At 41.2% G+C, this 21,416-nt stretch overlaps 1 protein-coding gene across 4 annotated transcripts in view; it reads left to right on the top strand.

Moving 5' to 3' along the window:
* Positions 1-21,416, top strand: part of mapkap1 (MAPK associated protein 1) — a 244,219-nt gene that overhangs the window by 117,586 nt on the left and 105,217 nt on the right. For all 4 annotated transcript variants that reach the window (XM_041194304.1, XM_041194305.1, XM_041194306.1 and 1 more), the window contains one exon: positions 18,366-18,542. In XM_041194304.1, the coding sequence (XP_041050238.1) occupies positions 18,366-18,542 (177 nt within the window). The remainder of the gene's footprint in view (positions 1-18,365; positions 18,543-21,416) is intronic.

Below are 21,416 nucleotides of genomic sequence, written 5' to 3' on the forward strand. Positions count from 1 at the left end.
TAAATAGTTGAGGCCCCACCACTGATCCCTGTGGCATTCGCTTAGTTACAGCTTGCCAGCTTGAAAAAGACTTTTGTTATTATTCTCTGCTTCCTGTTAGCTAACCAATCCTTTATCCATGCTAATATATTTACCCCCTATGTCATGAGCTCTTTTTTTGTTGTGTGGTAACCTTTGTTATGTTACCACTTGACAGACATGTTAGCCATTCCCTCCCTCTTCAGGTGCAAATTCCCTACAAATCTGTCATCATCAGCCCTCTCCTCAAAAACTACTTTAGACCTCTCTGTGGCCATGGTTAATTGCTCCTCCTCATCCTTTTCAACTTGTCTGCAACCTTTTGACATGCTTGATCACACCATCGTCCTCCAACATCTCTTCTCAATCATCCAGCTCAGTGAGATTGCCCTGCCCTGTTTAGTTAGAAACATCGAAACTGGGGGCAGGAATAGGCCATTTGGCCTTTTGAGCCTGCTCCACCATGCGTTATGATCATGGCTGATCATCCAATGCAATAGCCTGCTCCTGCTTTCTCCCCTTACCCTTTGATCCCTTTCGCCCCAAGAGCTATATCTAACTCCTTCTTGAAAACATACAATGTTTTGGACCCAACTACTTCCTGTGGTAACGAATTCCACAGGTTCACCACTCTCTTGATGAAGAAATTTCTCCTCATCTCAGTCCTAAATGCTCTACCCCATATCTTCAGACTGTGAACCCTGGTTCTGGACTCCCTTCCTGCATTTACCCTGTTTAGTCCTGTTACAATTTTATAGGTTTCTATGAGATCCCCCCCCCTCATTCTTCCGAACTCCAGTGAATATAATCCTAATCGACTCATCTCTCCTCATATATGTCAGTCCCACCATCCCAGGAATCAGTCAGGTAAACCTTCGCTGCACTCCCTCTATAGCAAGAACATCCTTCCTCAGATAAGGAGACCAAAACTGGACACACTATTACAGGTGTGGTCTCACCAAGGCCCTTTACAATTGCAGCAAGACATCCTGTACTTGAATCCTCTGGCTATGAAGGCCAACATACCATTTGCCTTCTTTACTGCCTGCTGCACCAGCATGCTTCCCTTCAGCGGCTGATGTACAAGGACACCCAGGTCTCGTTGCCATTCCCCTCTCTCAATTTATAGCCATTCAGATAATAACCTGCCTTCCTGTTTTTGCTACCAAAATGGATAACCTCACATTTATCTACATTATACTGCATCTACCATGCATTTTCCCACTCACTCAGCTTGTCCAAATCACACTGAAGCATCTCTGCATCCTCCTCACAGCTCACCCTCCCACCCAGCTTTGTGTCATCTGCAAATTTGGAGATATTACATTTAATTCCCTCATCTAAATCATTAATATACATTGTGAATAACTGGGGTCCCAGCACCCATCCCTGCAGTACCTCACTAGTCATTCGGAAAAAGACCCGTTATTCCTACTCTTTGTTTCCTGTCTGCCAACCAGTTTTCTATCCATCTCAATACACTACCCCCAATCCCATGCGCTTTAATTTTACACGCCAATCTCTTCTGTGGGACTTTGTCAAAAGACTTCTGAAAGTCCAAATAAACCACATCCACTGGCTCCTCCTCATCAACTCTACTAGTTACATCCTCGAAAAATTTCAGTAGATTTGTCAAGCATGATTTCCCTTTCGTAGATCCATGCTGACTCTGTCTGATTCTGCCACTGTTTTCCAAGTGCTCAGCTATTAAATCATTTATAATGGACTCTAGGATTTTTGCCACTACCGACATCAGGCTGACTGGTCTATAATTCGCTGTTTTCTCTCTACCTTCCTTTTTAAATAGTGGGGTTACATTAGTTACCCTCCAATCTGTAGGAACTGTTCCAGAGTCAATAGAATCTCAGAAGATGACCACCGATGCATCCACTATTTCTAGGGCCACTTCTTCCTTAAGTACTCTGGGATGTAGATTATCAGGCCCCGGGGATTTATCGGCCTTCAAACCCATCAATTACCCCAACACCATTTCCCTACTAATACTGATTTCTTTCAGTTCCTCCCTCTCACTAAACCCTGTGTTCCCCAACATTTCTGGTATGTTATTTGTGTCCTCCTTTGTGAAGACAGATTCAAAGTATGTATTTAGTTGGTCAGCCATTTCTTTGTTCCCCATTATAAATTCCCCTGTTTCTGACTAAGGGACCTACATTTGTCTTCACCAATCCTTTTCTCTTTACACACCTATAGAAACTTTTACAGTCAGTTTTTATATTCCCTGCAAGCTTACTCTCATACTCTATTTTCCCCTTCTTTATCAATCCCTTGGTCCTCCTTTGCTGAATTCTAAACTGGCTCCCAGTCCTCAGGTCTGTTGTTTTTTCTGGCCAATTTGTATGCCTCTTCCTTGGATTTAATACTATCTCTAATTTCCCTTATAAGCCATGGTTTGGCCACCTTTCCTGTTTTACTTTTGCGCCAGTTCTTATCCACCCAGTCATAGCCAGAGAATCACCTGCAATGGCTTCTCTTCCCTCTCCCACACCATTACCTCTGGCATGCCGCAAGGATCTATTCTGCTCCTACATTTCATCTACATGCTGCTCCTTGGTGACACCATCTGAAAACACATCCATATGTACACTGACAACACCCAATGCTACCTCACCATGATTTCTTTCCATTGTCTGGTTTATGGCACTGCTTGTCTGACATCCAGTACCGATGAGCAGAAAATTCCTTCAAACTAAATGCTGTGAAGACCAAAGTTCCTGTCACAAATTCAGTTCCCAAGCCACCAACTCCCATCCATCTCCTTGACAGCTACCTGAAGCCAACCTTGGTATTTTATTGGACATCAGTAAGCTTGCGCTCTATCACCAAGATCGCCGCCTTTCACTGCTGTAACATCACCCAACTCTTCCCCTGCATAAGCTCATCTGCTGAAGTTCTTATCCAGGCCGTTGTTTCCCCTAGACTTGACTATTCCTTTGCTCTGCTAGCTGGCCTCCTACATAAATTAAGCTCATCTGAAACTGCTGCCATTTCTTAAACTCATACCAAGTTCTGTTTACCCTCCACCCCTGTGCTTGTTAACATATATTGACTTCAGGCCTGGCAATGCTTCAATTTTAAAAGTCTCATCCTTGATTTCAAATTTCTTTTATATCCTTGCTCCTCCCTATCACTGTAACATCCTCCAGCGCTATAAGCCTCCGAGATCTCTGTGCTCTTCAAATTCTGGCAGCTTATACATCCCTGATTTTAATTGCTCTGCCCATCGGTGGCTGTGTCTTCAGCTGCCTCGGCCTTCAGTTCTGAAATTTCCTCTATAAACTTCTCCGGCTCTCTACCACTTCCCCCTTTAAGGTGCTTCTTAAAACCTATCTCTTTGACCAAGCATTTGATCATCTGCCCTAATTTCTCATGAAATTTGACTTGATGTCAAATTTTATTTAATAACACTCCTGTGAAGTCCATCAGAATGTTTTCCTATTAAATGCATGTTGTTGTCATCATCATCGATGAAACTGTGTGTTGAAAAATTTCATAGCTTTTCCAAGAGGCCTTGAACTTAATCTGCTACATTCCATTAAGCCATTCAGTGAGCAGGACTTTACTGATCACTTAATTCCCTCTTCACCTCAATCACTCGCAATGTGATATTGAAGAAAACATTATTTGAACCAACATTAGATTTCTGTGTCTTAAATTGATCCAGTTTACAGATGTACTTGCTGCCTGCCTGCCCCCCCCCCCCCCCCCCCCCCCCCCCCAAACACACGGCAATTTTGAAATCTGGTGCTTTTATTGGTCAAAAAATTCTTATTGGGTGTTTGAAATAGCTTGTATAATTTCAGAATTTTACAAAAAATTGCATTGCTGAGTATCAATATTTTGTTCTCATTTGAAGACCAATGGGATTATGTAGTTGTAGTGATTCATTGTATAGGACAGTCTGTCTTGTAACATTACTTCAGTTTGCCCAATGATTCATCATGGGCTGTATTAGAATTTGAGAGGTGGAGCAGCTTGGAAGGATTCTAATCAGGTGCGCTCGGAAACTGTCAATAATTACTCATTTGCCCAACGCAAAGTATTCATGATCGTTGTGAGTGGAATCCTGAGAATAAGTTACACCGCTGAAATAGTTAGTTTCAGGAACCAGCACCCATATGACAGATTTGAACATGTGTGCTGAATTATGAAACTGTGAATTGCGTGAAAGATTGAAAGATGAGACAGACTTTTACTGAGTCACTCAATCCTCCAACCTATGCTTGAGTTGGTGAGTCTGTGTTCAGACAATTACAACCACTAAACCATAAAAATTTATTTCAGTTCTTTAAAGAACCTATACACATTAGCATTTTCTCCCCATTGCCTGTGAATCCAGTGTCAGCAGAACAAAATCACAACACCATTCATTTGAGCATTGCATTTCTGCTTGAACTAGTCATATTCAATATTTAAATACAGTGTAATTGAATAATCAATCATTTTCACTGTTCCTTCCAGCCTACCTTGGACCTGATATGGCTTAAATCAATCTGTGGTCATCTGGGGTCAGCTTTGAGGCCACGCATGTGAAAGGTGCTCTCCTAAAAGAATTATCTGCTCCCAAGTTGTGCTTTGGATGGGTGACAGAAATAGTGCTGCCTTTATCTTCTCACCTGGGGAAATTTTGTCTTAAATCCTGTTTTGTCACTACTTTATGTTTTATCACCTTTGCACTGTTCTCCTTTCTGGAGGAAAGCTTGTATGAGCTGAATTATCCAACTCACTTTTTATAAGCTTCTCCAGGATAAGGAACTCTGCTGCATTTAGATGCCCCCCTTCAAATGTGCAGCCAACAGCCAATAAATATCACAAAGCATGTCCTTGTTTGTGCATCAGTCAAGGCCGATGTTTGAATTTGTCACACTCTCAACATTTAGTTGGATCTACAAGCTCGACTTCATTGGCAGCATTTGAAAGATAACAGTGGAAAACTGACTTTGCATCTGCTTTTGATCCGAAATTCAAAACGTTTATTGACTCAATGCTGCACAGTGTTGATTATCTATATTTTAGTTTACCTTTACATCTCATTCACAGTCTGGTTGACACACAGCCTGACAATGTTCTTAACCCTTTAGGTATGAACTTGTAAGGCATAACCCAGTGGGCTGTCAAGTTACTTAGTGATGATGGATGTGTTCTGGCACTTTCACTCAGTTCAAAGAATCCTAATTTGTAAACACTGAAATTCAATTTATTTTTAAAAATGTTTTTATCTTTCATTTTGCACAAATAATGAATTGCGATGTTGTTTGCTAGCCTTTTACTTGTAGCAATAGTTAAATTTCTACATCATTACTAAAGTACAAATTGATTTCCTGCCTACTGAAGGTACTTTTCGGTCACCACTAAAGTTTCTCATCTGCTCGTTTTATAGAACTCAAGTTACAAAGTTTTAGAAATGAATACAAAATGTCACTATGAAAGATACAGATTAAGATTTCAAGTATACAAAGAAATTGAAAAAGAGTGTATGCTAAAGTGTTTTATCTTTGCAAAGACATATTATGCCAAAAGAGAAGATTTAGGCTAGGAAATTGCTTGCATCTGCCCCTCACCTCCAGCATTTCTTTGCCAAAGTGCAGTGGACACCCTGTCGACTGAATCTCTGGTGAGGTAACACTGGAAAAGCAGGAGAAGCTCCAGAAATCTCCTGCCAGTCTTGGGAGTAGTGACAAAAGCAAATTATGGATGGAAATCTGAAATAAAAACACAAAATACTGGAAACACTCAGCAGGTCAGGCCGCATCTGTGGAGAGAGAAACAGAGTTAATATTGCAGGCCTGTGACCTTTCATGAGAACTCGGTGACAAAGAATAATCCCTTTTACACAAAGAAGCCTTGTTAAGCAAGGAAGTTGCGTTGATTTCATGGTCGCTGTCTAATTATTAATTGTGTTTTTTTTTGCTTTCGGTATTACCATTTGCTTACCACCTTGTTAGTCATTCTCTTAGAAAAATTGCAGTTTACATTATTATTAATGCTGTGTCATTACCTCTTTTATTTAATAGGGAACTGAGTCATGACAACTGGTCTTATTTCAGTTTACATTCTGTATTTAAAATGTCATATTTGGACAGTTTTATGTGGAAATTTGTGAATTAATTGGTGAAATTGCAAATCAGGTAGTCAGTTCAATAATTCATTGTCAAGTCAAATCAATAAACTTTGTAAATCAGCTCAATTTATTCATAAATGATCTTTAGATCAAATGACCAATTAAACAATTAGCATGCACTTTGTAATTAATTAATTGAGAAATCAATCATTTAATTAAAATTCCAGATTTAAACTACACATTTTTAGAGGCATACTGACACGTGAATAACTATGTAATATTTTACACCTTCATCATATTTTTGCTGGCAAGCCAGTCATGCCATTGTTTATAACATAAAGTCCTTTGAAGGAATGGGAAATATGTTCAACCCTGACTATTGGTTAGTTCATAATTTCATCTATATTGCTTGAGCAAGAAGTAGTGCAATATTATATGTCACACAATGCTGTTTCAGATCCTATATTCTTAAGCATATTGATATCTACAGTCCAACAGCACATGCCACAACTCAAAACTTGACAATTATAAATTAAATTTCCTGGCTTGGGCTCTGTAAAATGAATTGCAAATAAAATGCACCATAATCTAAGGATGTAATTTAATATGATGTTGTGATTTTTTAAAAAATCATGTAATGCTAATGTTCATCATGATGAGTAAGAAATGGCTTCTTTTTTTATTGATGTTTCAATTTATTGTATGTGTATCTGCAAATAGTTTATAGATCTAAAGCTTGTTGGCCCCTGTGGTACTGGTGTAAACCACAGAGATTTGTTTGGTTCAGTTAAATTTTGTCAGCAGACTCCTGTAATCATTTTTGCAAGCGTCACTTCATATTATTAGAAAGGAATGAATGTTTCCTGATCTTCATTGTTAAGAGCACTAGAACACTTGAGGAAGTATTTCTGTTATCCAACTTGAGACGAGGTATGTTAGTAAGGACTTGGATGATTATGATTTTTGTATCTCAGATTGGCTACACTTCAAAAGCAAGTTACACTGTCATTCTAATGTTAATAGAGAATTTCCATTAACAACAGCAACAATTTGTATTGATATAATTGCCCTTAACATAGAAAAATGAACCAAGTGGGCTTCACAGGAGTGTTAATTCCCAGACCTAAGTTTCTGCACTTAATTTAAAATCGCTACACTATTACTAATGAGAAAAGACAATTGGCCTGGCCACCTTAATTAATACATACAGGAATTTCCTAAAAGAAAACACCACGCATCCCCGCTCCCCATTTCAGCATTCAATTGTTTCTTAAATGATTCCAGGTCTTTGTCTTGTGATCTCGGTAGGTAGTGTGGAGGAGGCAGGTTCGATTGAGGCATTGGATGATTATTTAAATAGAAACAATGTGCAGGGTTACAGGCAAAAAGCAGGAGATTGGCACTAAGTTAAAATGCTCAGAGAGCCAGTGCAGACACAGTGAGCCGATTGGCCTCCTTTCTGCACCGTAACAATTCTGTGATTCTGTATCTTTGTTTAATGCCCCACAGTAACACCCCCTGGTTCCTTCTGCTCTTGTCCCCCAGCTTCTCTCTGTCCGTTTCAAGCTGCTCCAGCCACAGGTTGCTCCCAGGATAATTGCCTTACAGTCTGTGAAAACAGCAGAGATACATTAAAACTGAGCAATCTTCCCATCTGCATGGCAATGTGACACACACGGTTTGTTTTTCAGATGGAAGTGCAAATCAGTTATCCATAACTTTTGATCCGAAAAGCCTATGGATACTTCAGAACCTTCCCTTGTTTATCAGCTGCCTTCAAACCTTCTTTGGTCTGACGGAATTATGTGCGGCAGAATCTTCTGCTTGACGTTTGGGGGGGGGGGGGGGCGCCGCAGGCCCCCTCATGTCGGTACATAAAATGATGCGCGGTGACATAGGGCAAGCATCCCGAAGTCACCGCGCGCCATCGCAATATTTCGCTGAGCGAGCGTTGAAGTTCGACGCACACCCACCATTAATTAATGGGCTAGTTAAGGCCCCTAAATCGTCAATCGACGCTGGTTTTCAGGCGCCTGTGCGATCTTCGGGTCAGCATTAGGGTGCAACGGGCAGGCGGGTAAGAGACTTTTTAATAAAACTCATCCACGGGCAGGATAAGAGGGCTCAGTGAGGTTGTCAATCTGATCTGACAGTATTTATTGGAGAAAGTATTTTAAACTCGCCTGTGCGATCTGTAGCAGTTCAGAACGAATTCCAGCAGCTTCCTGTGCACTTTTGAACATTCAGGTCAGCGATCTGCAGTCAGTAATCCTTATCTGGCCTGCAGTTTTCCAGAGGCCTCCCTTTAGCCTGGGTATGGGTTCTGACATCTCCACTGGAGGCAGCTCCTCTGAGGAGGAAGGGTGGGATAGAATAAGGAGGAGGCCAGGAGTGCACAGTCAGCCTCCACGGGAGCCACCTTTGGGAGGTCAGGCGCAGGCACAAGGGGCGCAGGGCCAAAAGGTAGTCCAAGGTGGAAGGGGCTGCAGAAGACGCCACTATCCTGCTGCCAGGGTGTACAGGCGGCGAAGCAGCTACCTCAATTTGACTGAGGTGCAGTGCAGAAAGAGGCTCCGAGTGTCAAGGGACACAGTCAACTACACTTGTCAGATGATTTGCCCTGAGACCTCTCCTAACTGTGTGGGTGGACACCCCATGCTAGTGGGTCTGAATGTCACAGTTGCTCTCAATTTCTATGCCTCTGGCTCCTTCCAGGGCTTGGTGGGTGATCTTTGTGGTGTCTCCCAATCAGCTGTCCACACTTGTGTCAAGCAGGTTACAGACGCTGTGTTCAGGTGTTCATGCCCTACCACTGGGACCAGGCAAGCCAGACACAGCGAGCCAGAGGCTTCGCAGCCATTGCTGGCTTCCCCCGTGTCCAGGGAGCTATAGACTGTACACATGTGGCCTTCAAGGCTCCAGCAGCTGAGCCCAGTGCCTTTGTCAACAGGAAGGGCTTCCACTCCATGAACGTGCAGATAGTGTGTGACCACAGGATGCAGATTCTACAAGTCTGTGCAAGGTACCCAGGCAGCTCCCACAATGCCTACATCCTCAGACACTCCCTGGTGCCGGGGCTTTTCAGCACTCTGGCTCGACTGGATGGATGGCTGCTGGGCAACAAGGACTATCCCCTCAGAAGGTGGCTCATGACGCCTCTCCACCATCCCATATCGGAAGCTGAGCAGCGGTACAATAGGAGCCACACCTCCACAAGGGCTGTGGTGGAGAGAGCCATTGATCTTCTCAAGATGCACTTCCGCTTGGGGCACACTCCAGTACCCCCCAGTTCGTGTGTCACTGATAGTGGTTGCATGCTGCGCTCTCCACAATCTTGCGCTGGAAAGGGGGGACGCAGTGGATGATGAAGACGTTGACACAGTGGATGCAGCTGCACACAATGAGTCCAGCTCTGATCCTGAGGTTGAGGAGGCACAGGGGAATGATGAGAGGCTAAACACTGACCCAGGACTACACTAAGGAGGCAGGGACACCCGGGAGACTAATCCAACAAACCTTCAGCCAGCACAACACAAATGGATCAGGAGGACCAGCCTTGCCTGACGCTTCCATACCATAAGTGCTAAATCTACCACTTCAGCTGCAGCCTAGGGCTTTGGACATAAACTTCAATGTCCACTGAAACACTCATGGCATGAATGTAAAACGTACAAATGCAGAACAAAGGAGCCGCCCTCAGCCATGGTAACACATCTGTTTTTAATTTTCACCATCACAAGGTCACCCAAAGTACAAACAAAACGTTTTTCAAGCATAAACAAATAATAATTCCTTAATCTAGGGCCAACACACAAGCACCAGTGAGAAACCAGTGGTGGGCCTAAGGTGCCTTACGCTTTACGTTTAGGGTGCTACGTCTTGGTGTCGCTCGGAGTGATATCTGAGACAGCCTGCTGACTCTGCTGTCCTGTTGGCCTCGATGACTTTGGCGGCCATCTTCTGAGCCTGTGCTGGCCCCGCCTGGGAGGGAGCTGCCAGGTCCACAGCTGGCATCTCCCCAGTTGTCGCAGCCTCACCCGATGAGGCGGTCACTGGGAGAGGGAGCAGTGCAGCTGTTGCCCTCATCCAGCGTGCTGTGACCGGAGTGCCGTGAGAGGAGCCCGCAGAGATGCCAGGCAGCTGCTGCGCCGACGTGAGGTTGCCCCGGACCTCCCTGCTCACCGTCGATGGATGGGCAACGAGCTGGGAAGCTTGAAGCCCACGCCGTCTCCCACATTGGCAATGACCAGCTGTGGCCACTGGCGCTGTGAGGGCTTGCAGGTCCGAACGTAACCCCAGGAGAACCTGCTTGTTCTCCTGGAGGCCCCTCTCCATGAGAGTCGCCACTCTCTCCATAGAGGAAGCATGACACTCTGCTATGAGGCTCAATGCATCAGTGATGCTCTGCGTGGACTCCTCCACCATGGACACCAAGTGAAGCATAGTCTCGTGCCACACTCCTAGATGCTCCCGCACACCCGGCTGCATTTCCTCCAACTGCTGTGTCGTGGACCACTCCAGAGGCACATCGTCACACACCGACTGAGCATGTTCCTGGTCCCCTGCAGTCCTCTGCTGGTGCCATCGGCACCCTCTGTCTCTACCATCTCCTCCAGCGATTGTGAAGTGCCCTCTCCACTGTGTCCTGGGACACTAGCAGTTGTAGCAGTTCCCACCAATGTGCTAGTGTCTGCGCTGGTGCCTGCCTCGCAGAAATGGTGTGACGCTGGTGATAGTTGAGGGCCCTCAGGTATGAGAGGGGGCATCTGGAATTGTGCCTGGCAGACAGGCCCTGATGATGCTGAAATTAACAACAAGGACAGTGGATCAGTTAGCGTGCACACAGTGACACACTTCATCCCTTTCCCCCTGGCTCATTCTGTGCTCAGCCTTCCAGAGCCTATGGAGATGGATATTGGTGGGGTGGCAAATAGGAGGATACCCTCACATTACAGGTGGATACAGACAGGCTGGGTAGATGGCCTAAGGAATGCCAAATGGAATGTTATGTGGATTAGTGTGAGATGATGCACTTGGGCAGGAGAAACAAGGTACAGGAACACATGTGGAATGATAGGACTGTGGAAAGTAAGGAGGATCAGAGGGACCTTGCTGGGTATGTTGACAGGCCCATTAAGGTAATGGGACAGGTACATAAGGTGTTTAAGAAGGTAAATGCCATACTTGCCTTTATTAGCCATAGAATGGATTATAAGAACAGGGAGGTCATGTTGCAAGTACAGAAAACGCTGCCTAGGCCACTGCCATAGTTCTGCGTGCAGTTGTATTATATGCTTCACGGGAGGGATGTGATTGGAGTGGAGAGAGAGTGCAGAGGTCACTGACCAGGGTGCTGGCTGGGCTGGAGAGTTTGACTTATGAAGAGACATGGCATAGACTGGGGTTATTTCCCCTGGAGCAGAGGAGATTGAGGGGTGACGTTATTGAGGTTTATAACATTGAGGGGCATAGATAGGGCCGACACAAAGGAAGTTTTCCCCTTGGGGGAGGGATGAGTAACCTGGTGGCATCGATGGAAGGAGCATGAGGTTGACAGGTGATGTGATGAGCAACTTTTGCGCACAGTAATGTGGGACACACAGCCTGAAAGGGTGGTGGACGCAGAAACCCTCCTAATAAGTATTTGGATGTGCAGTTGTGATGCCATGGGGATAGTGATTGGAAATGTGATAAGGTGACTTTGGAAGGTGCTTGACACGCACATCTTCGAAGGGCCGAGGGACCTTTGCCTTATTTGGCCTGCCCACGCAAAATGGCAGCGCGGCACCTACTGGGTTCTGCTCCCTCCACCCGACAGGCAGAAAATTCTGCCCATGAATAATTTAAACGCTGCCCTGAGTCCTCAGACCATCTTGAGATACTTAATGAGGCTCCCATTGTTTAACTTTTAGCACCTCACATTATGGCTTCACCAACATAACATTGGGCCATCTGTAATTACCCCTGGCCTGTCTGCCAGCCCCTCGAACCAGGTGTGGTTCCGTTTATCCTACATTTAAAAATTGCAATTTCTAAACTATAATTAAACTAAAAATACTCATATAATGTACACATTTCTAACAGTCTCTACTGCTCTTCCTCAAGCTGTATTTAATATTTTTGAAGAATTTCCTCCTGATATTGATCAACAATTTGTCTTTTACCAGTTTGAATCTGAATCTATGTCTCATTTTTGCAATTTGAATTAGAGATGGTCCAAATTTATCTTTTCTATCTCCTTAACTATACTACTATTACGCCCATCACAGGTAATGTTGTCACCTGTTTGTTGTCTGTAAGCAATAAATCTCAAAAACTAATGGGTGGATTTCAACAAAACCTGATACATGTTTAAGGTAGAACTGATGGGTTTTTGCAAGATGCACACATGGATCCTGGAATTTTCTAAAGCATCCGTTAACATTGGGAGATCGGACAAATTGACTTTTTTAAAGAATGGTGTGGGTGTTCTGATTTAGAATGTTGTGGATTGTCTCATTTGGCGGTGAATTTGTTGCAGCTGTCAATGTGTGAACGGGCTGTTGGGTGTGGATTGGCCTGAAGCCTTCTCAGTGAGATGGAAGCTCTTAATAAAAATATTTCATTTTTCTGCTCTGTAATTACAGAGCATCAACCAGGTAGGGAAAAACCTCAAGGAAGAACTTCATAATTGTAATAATGCTGCGTTAACACAGCATTGGTGGGGCATGCGCTCTACTGAGTGTTTTCTTGTTTATATATGGTCCACCTCTTGAAAGTCTGGACTGTAACATTGGGGATCAGCCTTGTGGATCTTCTGTGTACAGCCTTCAGCACCTGATTGTCTCCCCTGTGCCTTGGCAGTGAGAACTGGGCTCAGAATCTTGTGTAATCTTACAGATTACAGCCATGGCTTGCTCTGACTTGCAATCTACAGTTTTGGCTATGTAGTTCAATGTTCTGTTTGTTTCATAGCTGCTCTGCATTAGCTGGACATGCTGAACATTAAATCTTTTGAGATTCCTAGGTCTCTTTCAAATTCACTTGTAGCAATTTCAAGACCTTTCACGAAATGCACGTGTTGCATATTTTTCCTTCCTGTGTGCAGCACTTAACATTTGTCTGAATTAAATGTTATCAGCTGCTGTACTCCCTACTCGCATCTTTGTAACCTCTCTTAATGGCCAAGATTTCTCAAATTCCTCAGTGGTTTTTCCAGCATTTTGCACTTACACCTAATTCTTCATTGCACTTCTGTCCTTGCAATTGTTGTAGAGAGCCTTATGATCAATAGGTGCAGCAAAGAAAAATGCCAACACTGGTTAGAAAGACTGTTTTAGAGCAGCATTTCTCAACCTGAGGTCTGCAGACCTTCGGGGATTGGTAGAGACTTCTGGGTGGGGTGGGGGGCGGGGGGGCTGTGAAAAAGTTGAGCAGTATACAAATGGGCAACAGGCTTTGTACAAGCCAGGGGATTGGAGCCGATGCAGTCGCCACATGAGCGGACTGGCTTCCTCAACTCAGTAAGAGTGCTGAGAGCCACAGGAAGATTATCAGGAAAGCACGCGGTTACCAAGGTTGGTGTTAGATGTCAGATGAGCTCGGCCTTGTTCGAGAGGGGAGCTTTTAAAAAATATTTACGTACTGCTTAAGCTCAGAGGATTCCAAAATATAAATTCGCGCAGCTATCAATGAGTAAAATGTAGTATTATAGTTTAGATGAGTTTGTCTGTGATTACCAATCCATTTGAAAAGAGATCCTTCTACCAAAAAAAAACCAGTTTTAGAATATACCTCCATCATTATTGGATAACACAGAGTGAACAGTGGAGATTGGCAAAAGGTGGAGACAATATGAAAGAAGTGAACTGGGAAGGGGAGGAACAGCTTGAAAGGTCGATTTAAGAATATATCCTGAAGTTTGTTATGCAGTAAAGATATAACTGAGTTTGCAATATATTTACAAACACTTCTAGTTATTACCCTCTCTTCCAAGTAAAATTGGAAAACAAATATATAACTGCTTGATGCAAATTTTTACAACCAAGTTACTACATTCAAATAAGATAATGTACACCATCTTAATTTTCTGGCCTTGTAGTTTTTACATATTATAATTTTGTCAATTTTATACATCACTGCTTTTCAATATTGTTAGATAATACCATGTCAAAATATTAACGGCAAGATAAACATCATGATTTAAAATCTAAATTACGAGCACAGAGAGTTGTGTATCTTTGGGGTAGATTTTCATGCTTTTGTGACACTTGGTCACAAGGGATTGCACTCTTTTTGATTGGAGGTATTGTCACAACTTGACAAAGGCATTTCCTCGTATGTCCTCATTGCGTTTTATGGATTAATCAAATGAATTTATACTTTCCTCTACCCGAATGCAATCTTGTCGCATGGGAAACACGGGCATAAATATTCTTTCAGCAGTGGGCAGCATTGCAGTTTAGCAAATTTCTAACTTGGAGCTCAAGAAATATTCTCTGGATACTGAAAATTTTGAGACACAAATGGGAGAGTTATTGACATGCCCTGCTGTTTTGTATGTTAGGATATTTGACCTTTGTAATGTCTGTTGGCATCCTAGAGTATTTGTTCTCTGCATCCCACTTATCAATTATTAAAGAAACAACTTGCGCTTATATGATGCCTTACATTCTCAGGACATCCCAAAGTGCTTCACAACAAATGCTGTATTTTATAGCCACTGTTGAGATGGAGGCAAATGCAACAACTAGTTTGCAAAGCAAGGCTCCATAAGCATTGAGATAAATAACCAGATGAACTATTTTAGTTAAGGAATGAGGATTGGCTAGGATAAGAAGAAAACTCCCCTGCTCCTCTTCAAATAGTGCCATAGGATTTGTTTCCGTGCACGTGAGAGAGGATAAAGTTTTGCTTTAACATCTCATCCAAAAGAGGGCACATCCAACAGTTCAGTCCTTCAGTACTGCATTGATGTATCGACCAAGAATATGTGCTCAGGTCTTTGGAGTGGGCTGACTCAGGTGATAAATGCTGCCATTGATCAGCAACTGACACTCAGTAACAGTACAGATGTAGATCTGGTGATGTGGTTGTACTGTACTCTCCTTATGATTAAATGTGCTGTAGAAATGTACTTGACACATAGTTGGGATAACCAGGCCTACAGTAAAGATATTGAAGTATTGACCATCAAAACAAATTTATAGCATGAAATAGAAAATATTGTCCGAACTATTCATTGACATTTCCAAGTTATGTTGTTGATCTGACCTGCATTACATCCCTCTTTTTGGAAAACCATGGACTTTCTTCTAAGTAATGTAAATGAGAATTGGTTCCAATGATAAGGTATTCCATTTTATCGGAAACAACTTTTTTAAAAAATGTTGTATTATGAGGCGTGCTACCTCAACAATTTTAGGAATTATCTGCTGTACAATTAAGTAACGGGATGTAAGTTTTCTCCAAATGAGATTGAAGACTTGAGTTTTATAAGACCATACTTTCTTTTAAACAAAAATAAAAATACCTGGAAAACTCAGCAGGTCTGGCAGCATCTGCGGAGAGGAACACAGTTAACGTTTTGAGTCCGTATGACTCTTCAACAGAACTAAGTAAAAATAGAAAAGAGGTGAAATATAAGCTGGTTTAAGGGGAGGGGGGTAGAGCTGGATAGAGGGTCAGTGATAGGTGGAGATAGCCAAAAGATGTCATAGACAAAAGGACAAAGAGGTGTTGATGATGGTGATATTATCTAAAGGAATGTGCTAATTAAGAGTAGAAAGCAGAACAAGCAAGGTGCAGATAGCTCTAGTCGGGGTGGGGTTGGGTGAAGAGAAGGGATCAAAATAGGCTAAAAAGTAGCGATAAAACAATGGATGGAAATACATTTAAAAATAATGGAAGTAGGTGGGAAAAGAGAAATCTATATAAATTATTGGAAAAAGCGGGGGGGGTGGGGGGGGGGGGTTCAGAAAGGGGGTGGGGATGAAGGAGAGAGTTCATTATCTAAAATTATTGAACTCAATATTCAGTCCAGAAGGCTGTAAAGTCCCTAGTCGGAAGATGAGGTGCTGTTCCTCCAGTTTGCATTGAGCTTCACTGGAACAATGCAGCAAGCCAAGGATGGACATGTGGGCATCAGAGCAGGGTGGAATGTTGAAATGGCAAGTGACAGGGAGGTCTGGGTAATACTTGCGGACAGTCCGAAGGTGTTCTGCAAAACAGTCACCCAGTCTGCGTTTGGTCTCTCCAATGTAGAGGAAACCGCATTGGGAGTAACAAATGCAGTAGACTAAGTTGAGGGAAGTGCAAGTGAAATGCTGCTTCACTTGAAAGGAGTGTTTGGGCCCTTGGACGGTGAGGAGAGGGTAAGTAAAGGGGCAGGTGTTGCACCTTCTGCGATTGCATGGGAAGGTGCCGTGGGAGGGGGTTGAGGCGTAGGGGGTGATGGAGGAGTGGACCAGGGTGTCCCAGAGGGAACGATCCCTGCGGAATGCTGCTTTTTTCTTTTAAACACCTGTTTGAAAATTGTTCAGATTTCATCAGTTGCAGGTGACTTTCTGCTGCTGAAATTGGGAATCTAGTTAAAAGTATGCCATCAGTCAACAGAGTATTTCAACTTAATGACCTGCTGGCCAAGACAACCTTGTCATGCCGAATCGCACTGTTGAAAAATGTTCAATGATTTGGGGCTACCCTTATCCTGAGTTTACCCTATATCCTTATTTTAGAGTTATTTATAATATTGATGATCTCATGGCCCCTGTTGAAACTTGGTCACTTTAAAAATAATTTTGACATTTTTGTGCTGCATGTATGTGCCTAAAATGATAAATAACTTGAGTCTCATTTTCAAAAGTGTTTTCACTTTATAAAATGTAAACATTGCAAAAAGCCTGAGAAAGTAATTTAAGATATATTTTTAGCGCATAGATTTGTAGGTACATCATTCCAGTGAAGAATATATCAGCTACTTGGAAATTAATTATGTAGAACTATGAAATAAAGCTACTGAGGTTATGGCATAGGTTTCATGGAGAGAAAATACTTGCTAATTGGGTTAGTCACACCTGGTGGCAAAATACTCTAGTTGTTTGGTTGCCCAGTCTCAATGTTCAGATACACTAAAAAAAAAAGTATTCAAATGTCTTTTGGATGTTGGTCAGTATTTCAGCTGATAGGCACTGCTGGGGGAGCAAGAAGAAGTCAGTGAGAAATGGAAATTTAGGAAGAACATGAGACCGTTTCCTCTGCCTGAAATGTTGTCAATATATAGTAGAAGACCAAATGAATTTCAAGATATTCTGAAGTTTCTATGAGATTTATAAAATAAATGTTATTGGCAGTGATTTTTGTGAAGCTCCACTCAACAACTGCAACTCTAGATTGTATCTGTAACACTTAAAATGACTTCAATACTCCTAATGGAATAACAACAGTCTGTGCAATATCCTCTTGTGTATAGTTCTGCCAGTGCCTATTTTATATGCTACATTTTATTTTGAGTATCAATTTGTGCATAGAAGTGTATAAGTTTATCGTTACAGCAATTCTGTTCTGCTGTTCTCAACTGCAACTTCCTTATTCATCCAACAGCTTCTGCCTCTTTGTACCACCAGCCATTCAAAGTCTGTCTTCTGGCTGAAGTGTGCCTCATCAGTCAGCATGTTTCTATAAAGCTCATGTTCTGGTTGCCTGCTGTACTTGAGTGCCCAAAGAATGTAAATGTTTATTAGCCTTGAAAGTAAGATCCTAGCTAAGTATTAAATATGAGCCTGGTCTATTTTGGAAGTATTTTCTTCATGGTTACATAGATTTAGATATTTAAAAGTACCCTGGCTCTGCTGAACATTGTGCTTTCTTATTTTTGCATTCTTGCAATTCAAAACTGAGAGCCATGATGCAGTTTGCTTAGACAAGAATGGGAATAACGCCAGACGATATGTTGGCAAAAATACTAGTTGCATGGTGGGTTTTCTCTTGCTTTCTGCCAAAGTCTGTGCTTTGCTTACAAACATTAGTGCAAGACTAATGTGTTAAAGTGTAAGCTATTGAATGTTACATGTATTTATTTTAAGTGTTCTTCTTTAAAACAAATTATTTTGTTTTATATTTAAAAGCAAAGCTTTTTCTGGTATTTGTTTTGCTGCACAGTGCACTCTCCTGCCCAATCAGGCTTTTCTTCGTCAGCAGGAGGTTACTGCAGCCAGACCTAGACCACTGCAGATACTTGACCATTTGTCGATTCGACTTTTCTTATGTGCTTGCTATTTCTTTACTGCAGTGAAAACGTGGATGTCTACTGCCTTCATATTGCTGAGGACGATGGGGAAGTCGATGGAGATTTTCCACCATTAGATTCCAATGAGCCTATTCACAAGTTCGGCTTCAGTACATTGGCACTAGTTGAGAAGTACTCACCGCCTGGGCTGGCAACGAAACAGTCTCTCTTTGTGCGGATGTAAGTTTTTTAAAAAATTAACCTTTTCAAATTGGACCCGCCCTTCATTTTGTCTTATTGCATTCTGTTAAGAGAATTTGCAGCATGGAAATCTATTTTAATATGTTTGATAAGTTTAACCAGTTGACTATTCTACCATGGGGGAAGTTTTGTTTTTAGAAATAGCACTAATTAATAGAATATCCTTTTTTCAGCTGTGCAAATTTCTTATCTTGATCAAAATAAGCTAATGTAAAGACAGAAACACCAAAATACCTTATATTTTTTAAATCATATAATCTGGGGTTGACATTTCATGAAGATTGATTTGTGTGTTATTTTGCTCTGAATCATAATTACATAGGTTTCCTTTGCAGTGTTTATTTTTACCATTTTTGTTATTTCCTGAAATACTGGAGAATTCTCTTAAGGATCTCTGCAGTTCATGTTTAATGATCAGCAAACAACTGTACAAGTATCTGTGGCCATGGCTTCTTAAATATTTTAAATGATCCATTTTATTTGGCTCTCCATTTACAATCACAAAACTAAAATCAACATTTGCTGTGTTTGAATATAATTGCCCATATTGGTAATTAGATAAAAGTATGATCCCAGTATTCATGCCAGTTATAATTCTCCACAAAGTCTTTGGAATGCATTGGTTAGAACGACACTGTTGACGTTATACATGTAATAAGAAACTGCAGTACTACTGGCAAGTTAAATAAATTGGCAAAGTAAGAGTAACAGACACTCGCAAAATAACTCTGTTATATGATTAACCCTCTCGTGACATAATCTATATATAAGATTGAACAAAATGTATTCTAGATTGTATTAGCTTAGTTTAGTTAGTGCTGTTTTTCTTTATCCCTATCCGTGACATTCTGTGAAAGAAACATCTGAAATTTATATAACTCAATATAAATGTTAACATGTTTGTACAATTGTCCGTAACCACTAAAGATGGCCTTAATGATAACCAGAACTTTATGGAATACTGATCATATTCTGATGGTAAAGTTAATACTGCTTGGTGTTTTGTAATTCAGATTTCTTTCACCTTTGAGCATAAAGTAGGCTCACAAATCAACATTAAGTAAAATCCTTTGAGAGCAGGGGAGCCATTTGTACCTATGTGTAGCTTTGATCTGCATTTTTAGTGTAGAGCTATGGAGCATATTTAGGACACTCAACCTGCAAAACATTGGACACAAACTAAATGAAGTTAGTTTAAAAGAGAAAAATATATTAGGAAAATTACTTTTTGAAGCTTCAACAAACTTGAAACTGATTTTTTACTGATATAACCTTGAAAGTAGGTAAATCCCAGTACGGCATTAATAATTTCAAAAATAGCTGTTAAGTTTATTTGCAACTAAAATTTGCGCAAATAGGGAGGTGCTTTAGGGTGAATATGTTTGTTCAACAATTTATTTGCTTAATACTCTTGGGATTAACTAAATATACTTTGCTGCTGCAGTACTTTTTTTGCTTCATAAGTGTTATTGGTCTTTGCTTTCTTTAGAGAAATTAGATACTGCAGCTGTAAAGTATTTTTATGGGCCAAAGTGCTTTGTTATTGCCTTTTACTGTGTATGGTATTTGATCTGGCTGCATGCCAGCTGCAGATCTTGCCCTTTACATTTTTAGAGCATTACAATAGTTTGTTATTCTAAATCCAGATTGTTGTTCCAGTCAGATATTTTACATTTGGACTTAACATAGATTTAGTACAAGTAAAACTGACATGGTTTCCTTTTTGGCAAGAGATTCTGTCTGGAAAAAGAACTTTTTTTTTCAGATTGTAACATTTATGGAAATTTGGGGATAACGAGCAGATACATCTGTACTATTCTTTTGAAGTGACAAATAGGCTAGTCTTTTTTATGTTTAATTTGAGATGAAGACTGCAAAAATAAAGAAGATTAACTTAGTGTGGCAAAAAACCGCGCCTGGAAATGTGAAAACAATGCTTTCAATCTTACTCTTAACAGTGAGATCAAAACTTGTAGAGAACATTGTTTAATCCATGATAGGCTAAGCAACACTCCTACATAAAAAAGGAAAGTAACAACTATTTTCACATTTTGCTGACAAAATTTGGTTGCTATTACTGTCGATCAAACCTCAAAAAACGGTATCAAAGTTGTACCGACAAAACCTGTGTTGCATATAAATCTGAGGACTTGAAAGGCTACGAAGTATTTGTATCTTTTCTAAACTTAACTTCCAGTTATTGAAATTGAGTTCCCATGCTTCCTCTTTTTTTTTCCCCCTTAAAGTTTGATTGTTCTTTATTTGTACTATAGTTAGATATGTATTCCATTCTGTATGATTCTATATGACAAGAATAAGATTCATAAGCTACATATTCAATTCAGTTAGCCCATTTTTTTTCACCATGAGTTTCCATTAAAGAAAATAATGATCAAACTAATTTGGCTGTGGTTCCTGATGACTTTCAGAATTGTAGTTCCAGGAGAGCTGACAGAAAATTGCCCTCATCTGCAGTTTGATACTAACTAGGGAACATAGACAAGAAGGAAGTGACTGCCAGTGAAACTGTAACTGAGGACTGGCCTTTGAAGGGAAACACATTGGGGATTTTGGGTAAATTATATTAATGATTGTCTGATTTTTGGGAAAGCATTGTAATCAGGCACGAGAGAGTCTGTTGCTTAATGTGCATTCCAGGAATTGATGGGTCTCGTTTTGTATTTTTAATACTTTAAAGGGTTTAAAAACATATTTTTTGTTAGATATTTTGATGCAGTATGTTAGTAAATCAGTTTGTGTGCATGATGGAAAGTCTTCCTTCCTTTGAGGGTGAAGGAAGGAGAATACAAGCACTGATTTGAGTATGTACCTATCTTATCCTTTAGAGCTCAT

This window comes from Carcharodon carcharias, chromosome 8, assembly GCF_017639515.1.
Source record: "Carcharodon carcharias isolate sCarCar2 chromosome 8, sCarCar2.pri, whole genome shotgun sequence".
Taxonomy (NCBI): domain Eukaryota; kingdom Metazoa; phylum Chordata; class Chondrichthyes; order Lamniformes; family Lamnidae; genus Carcharodon; species Carcharodon carcharias.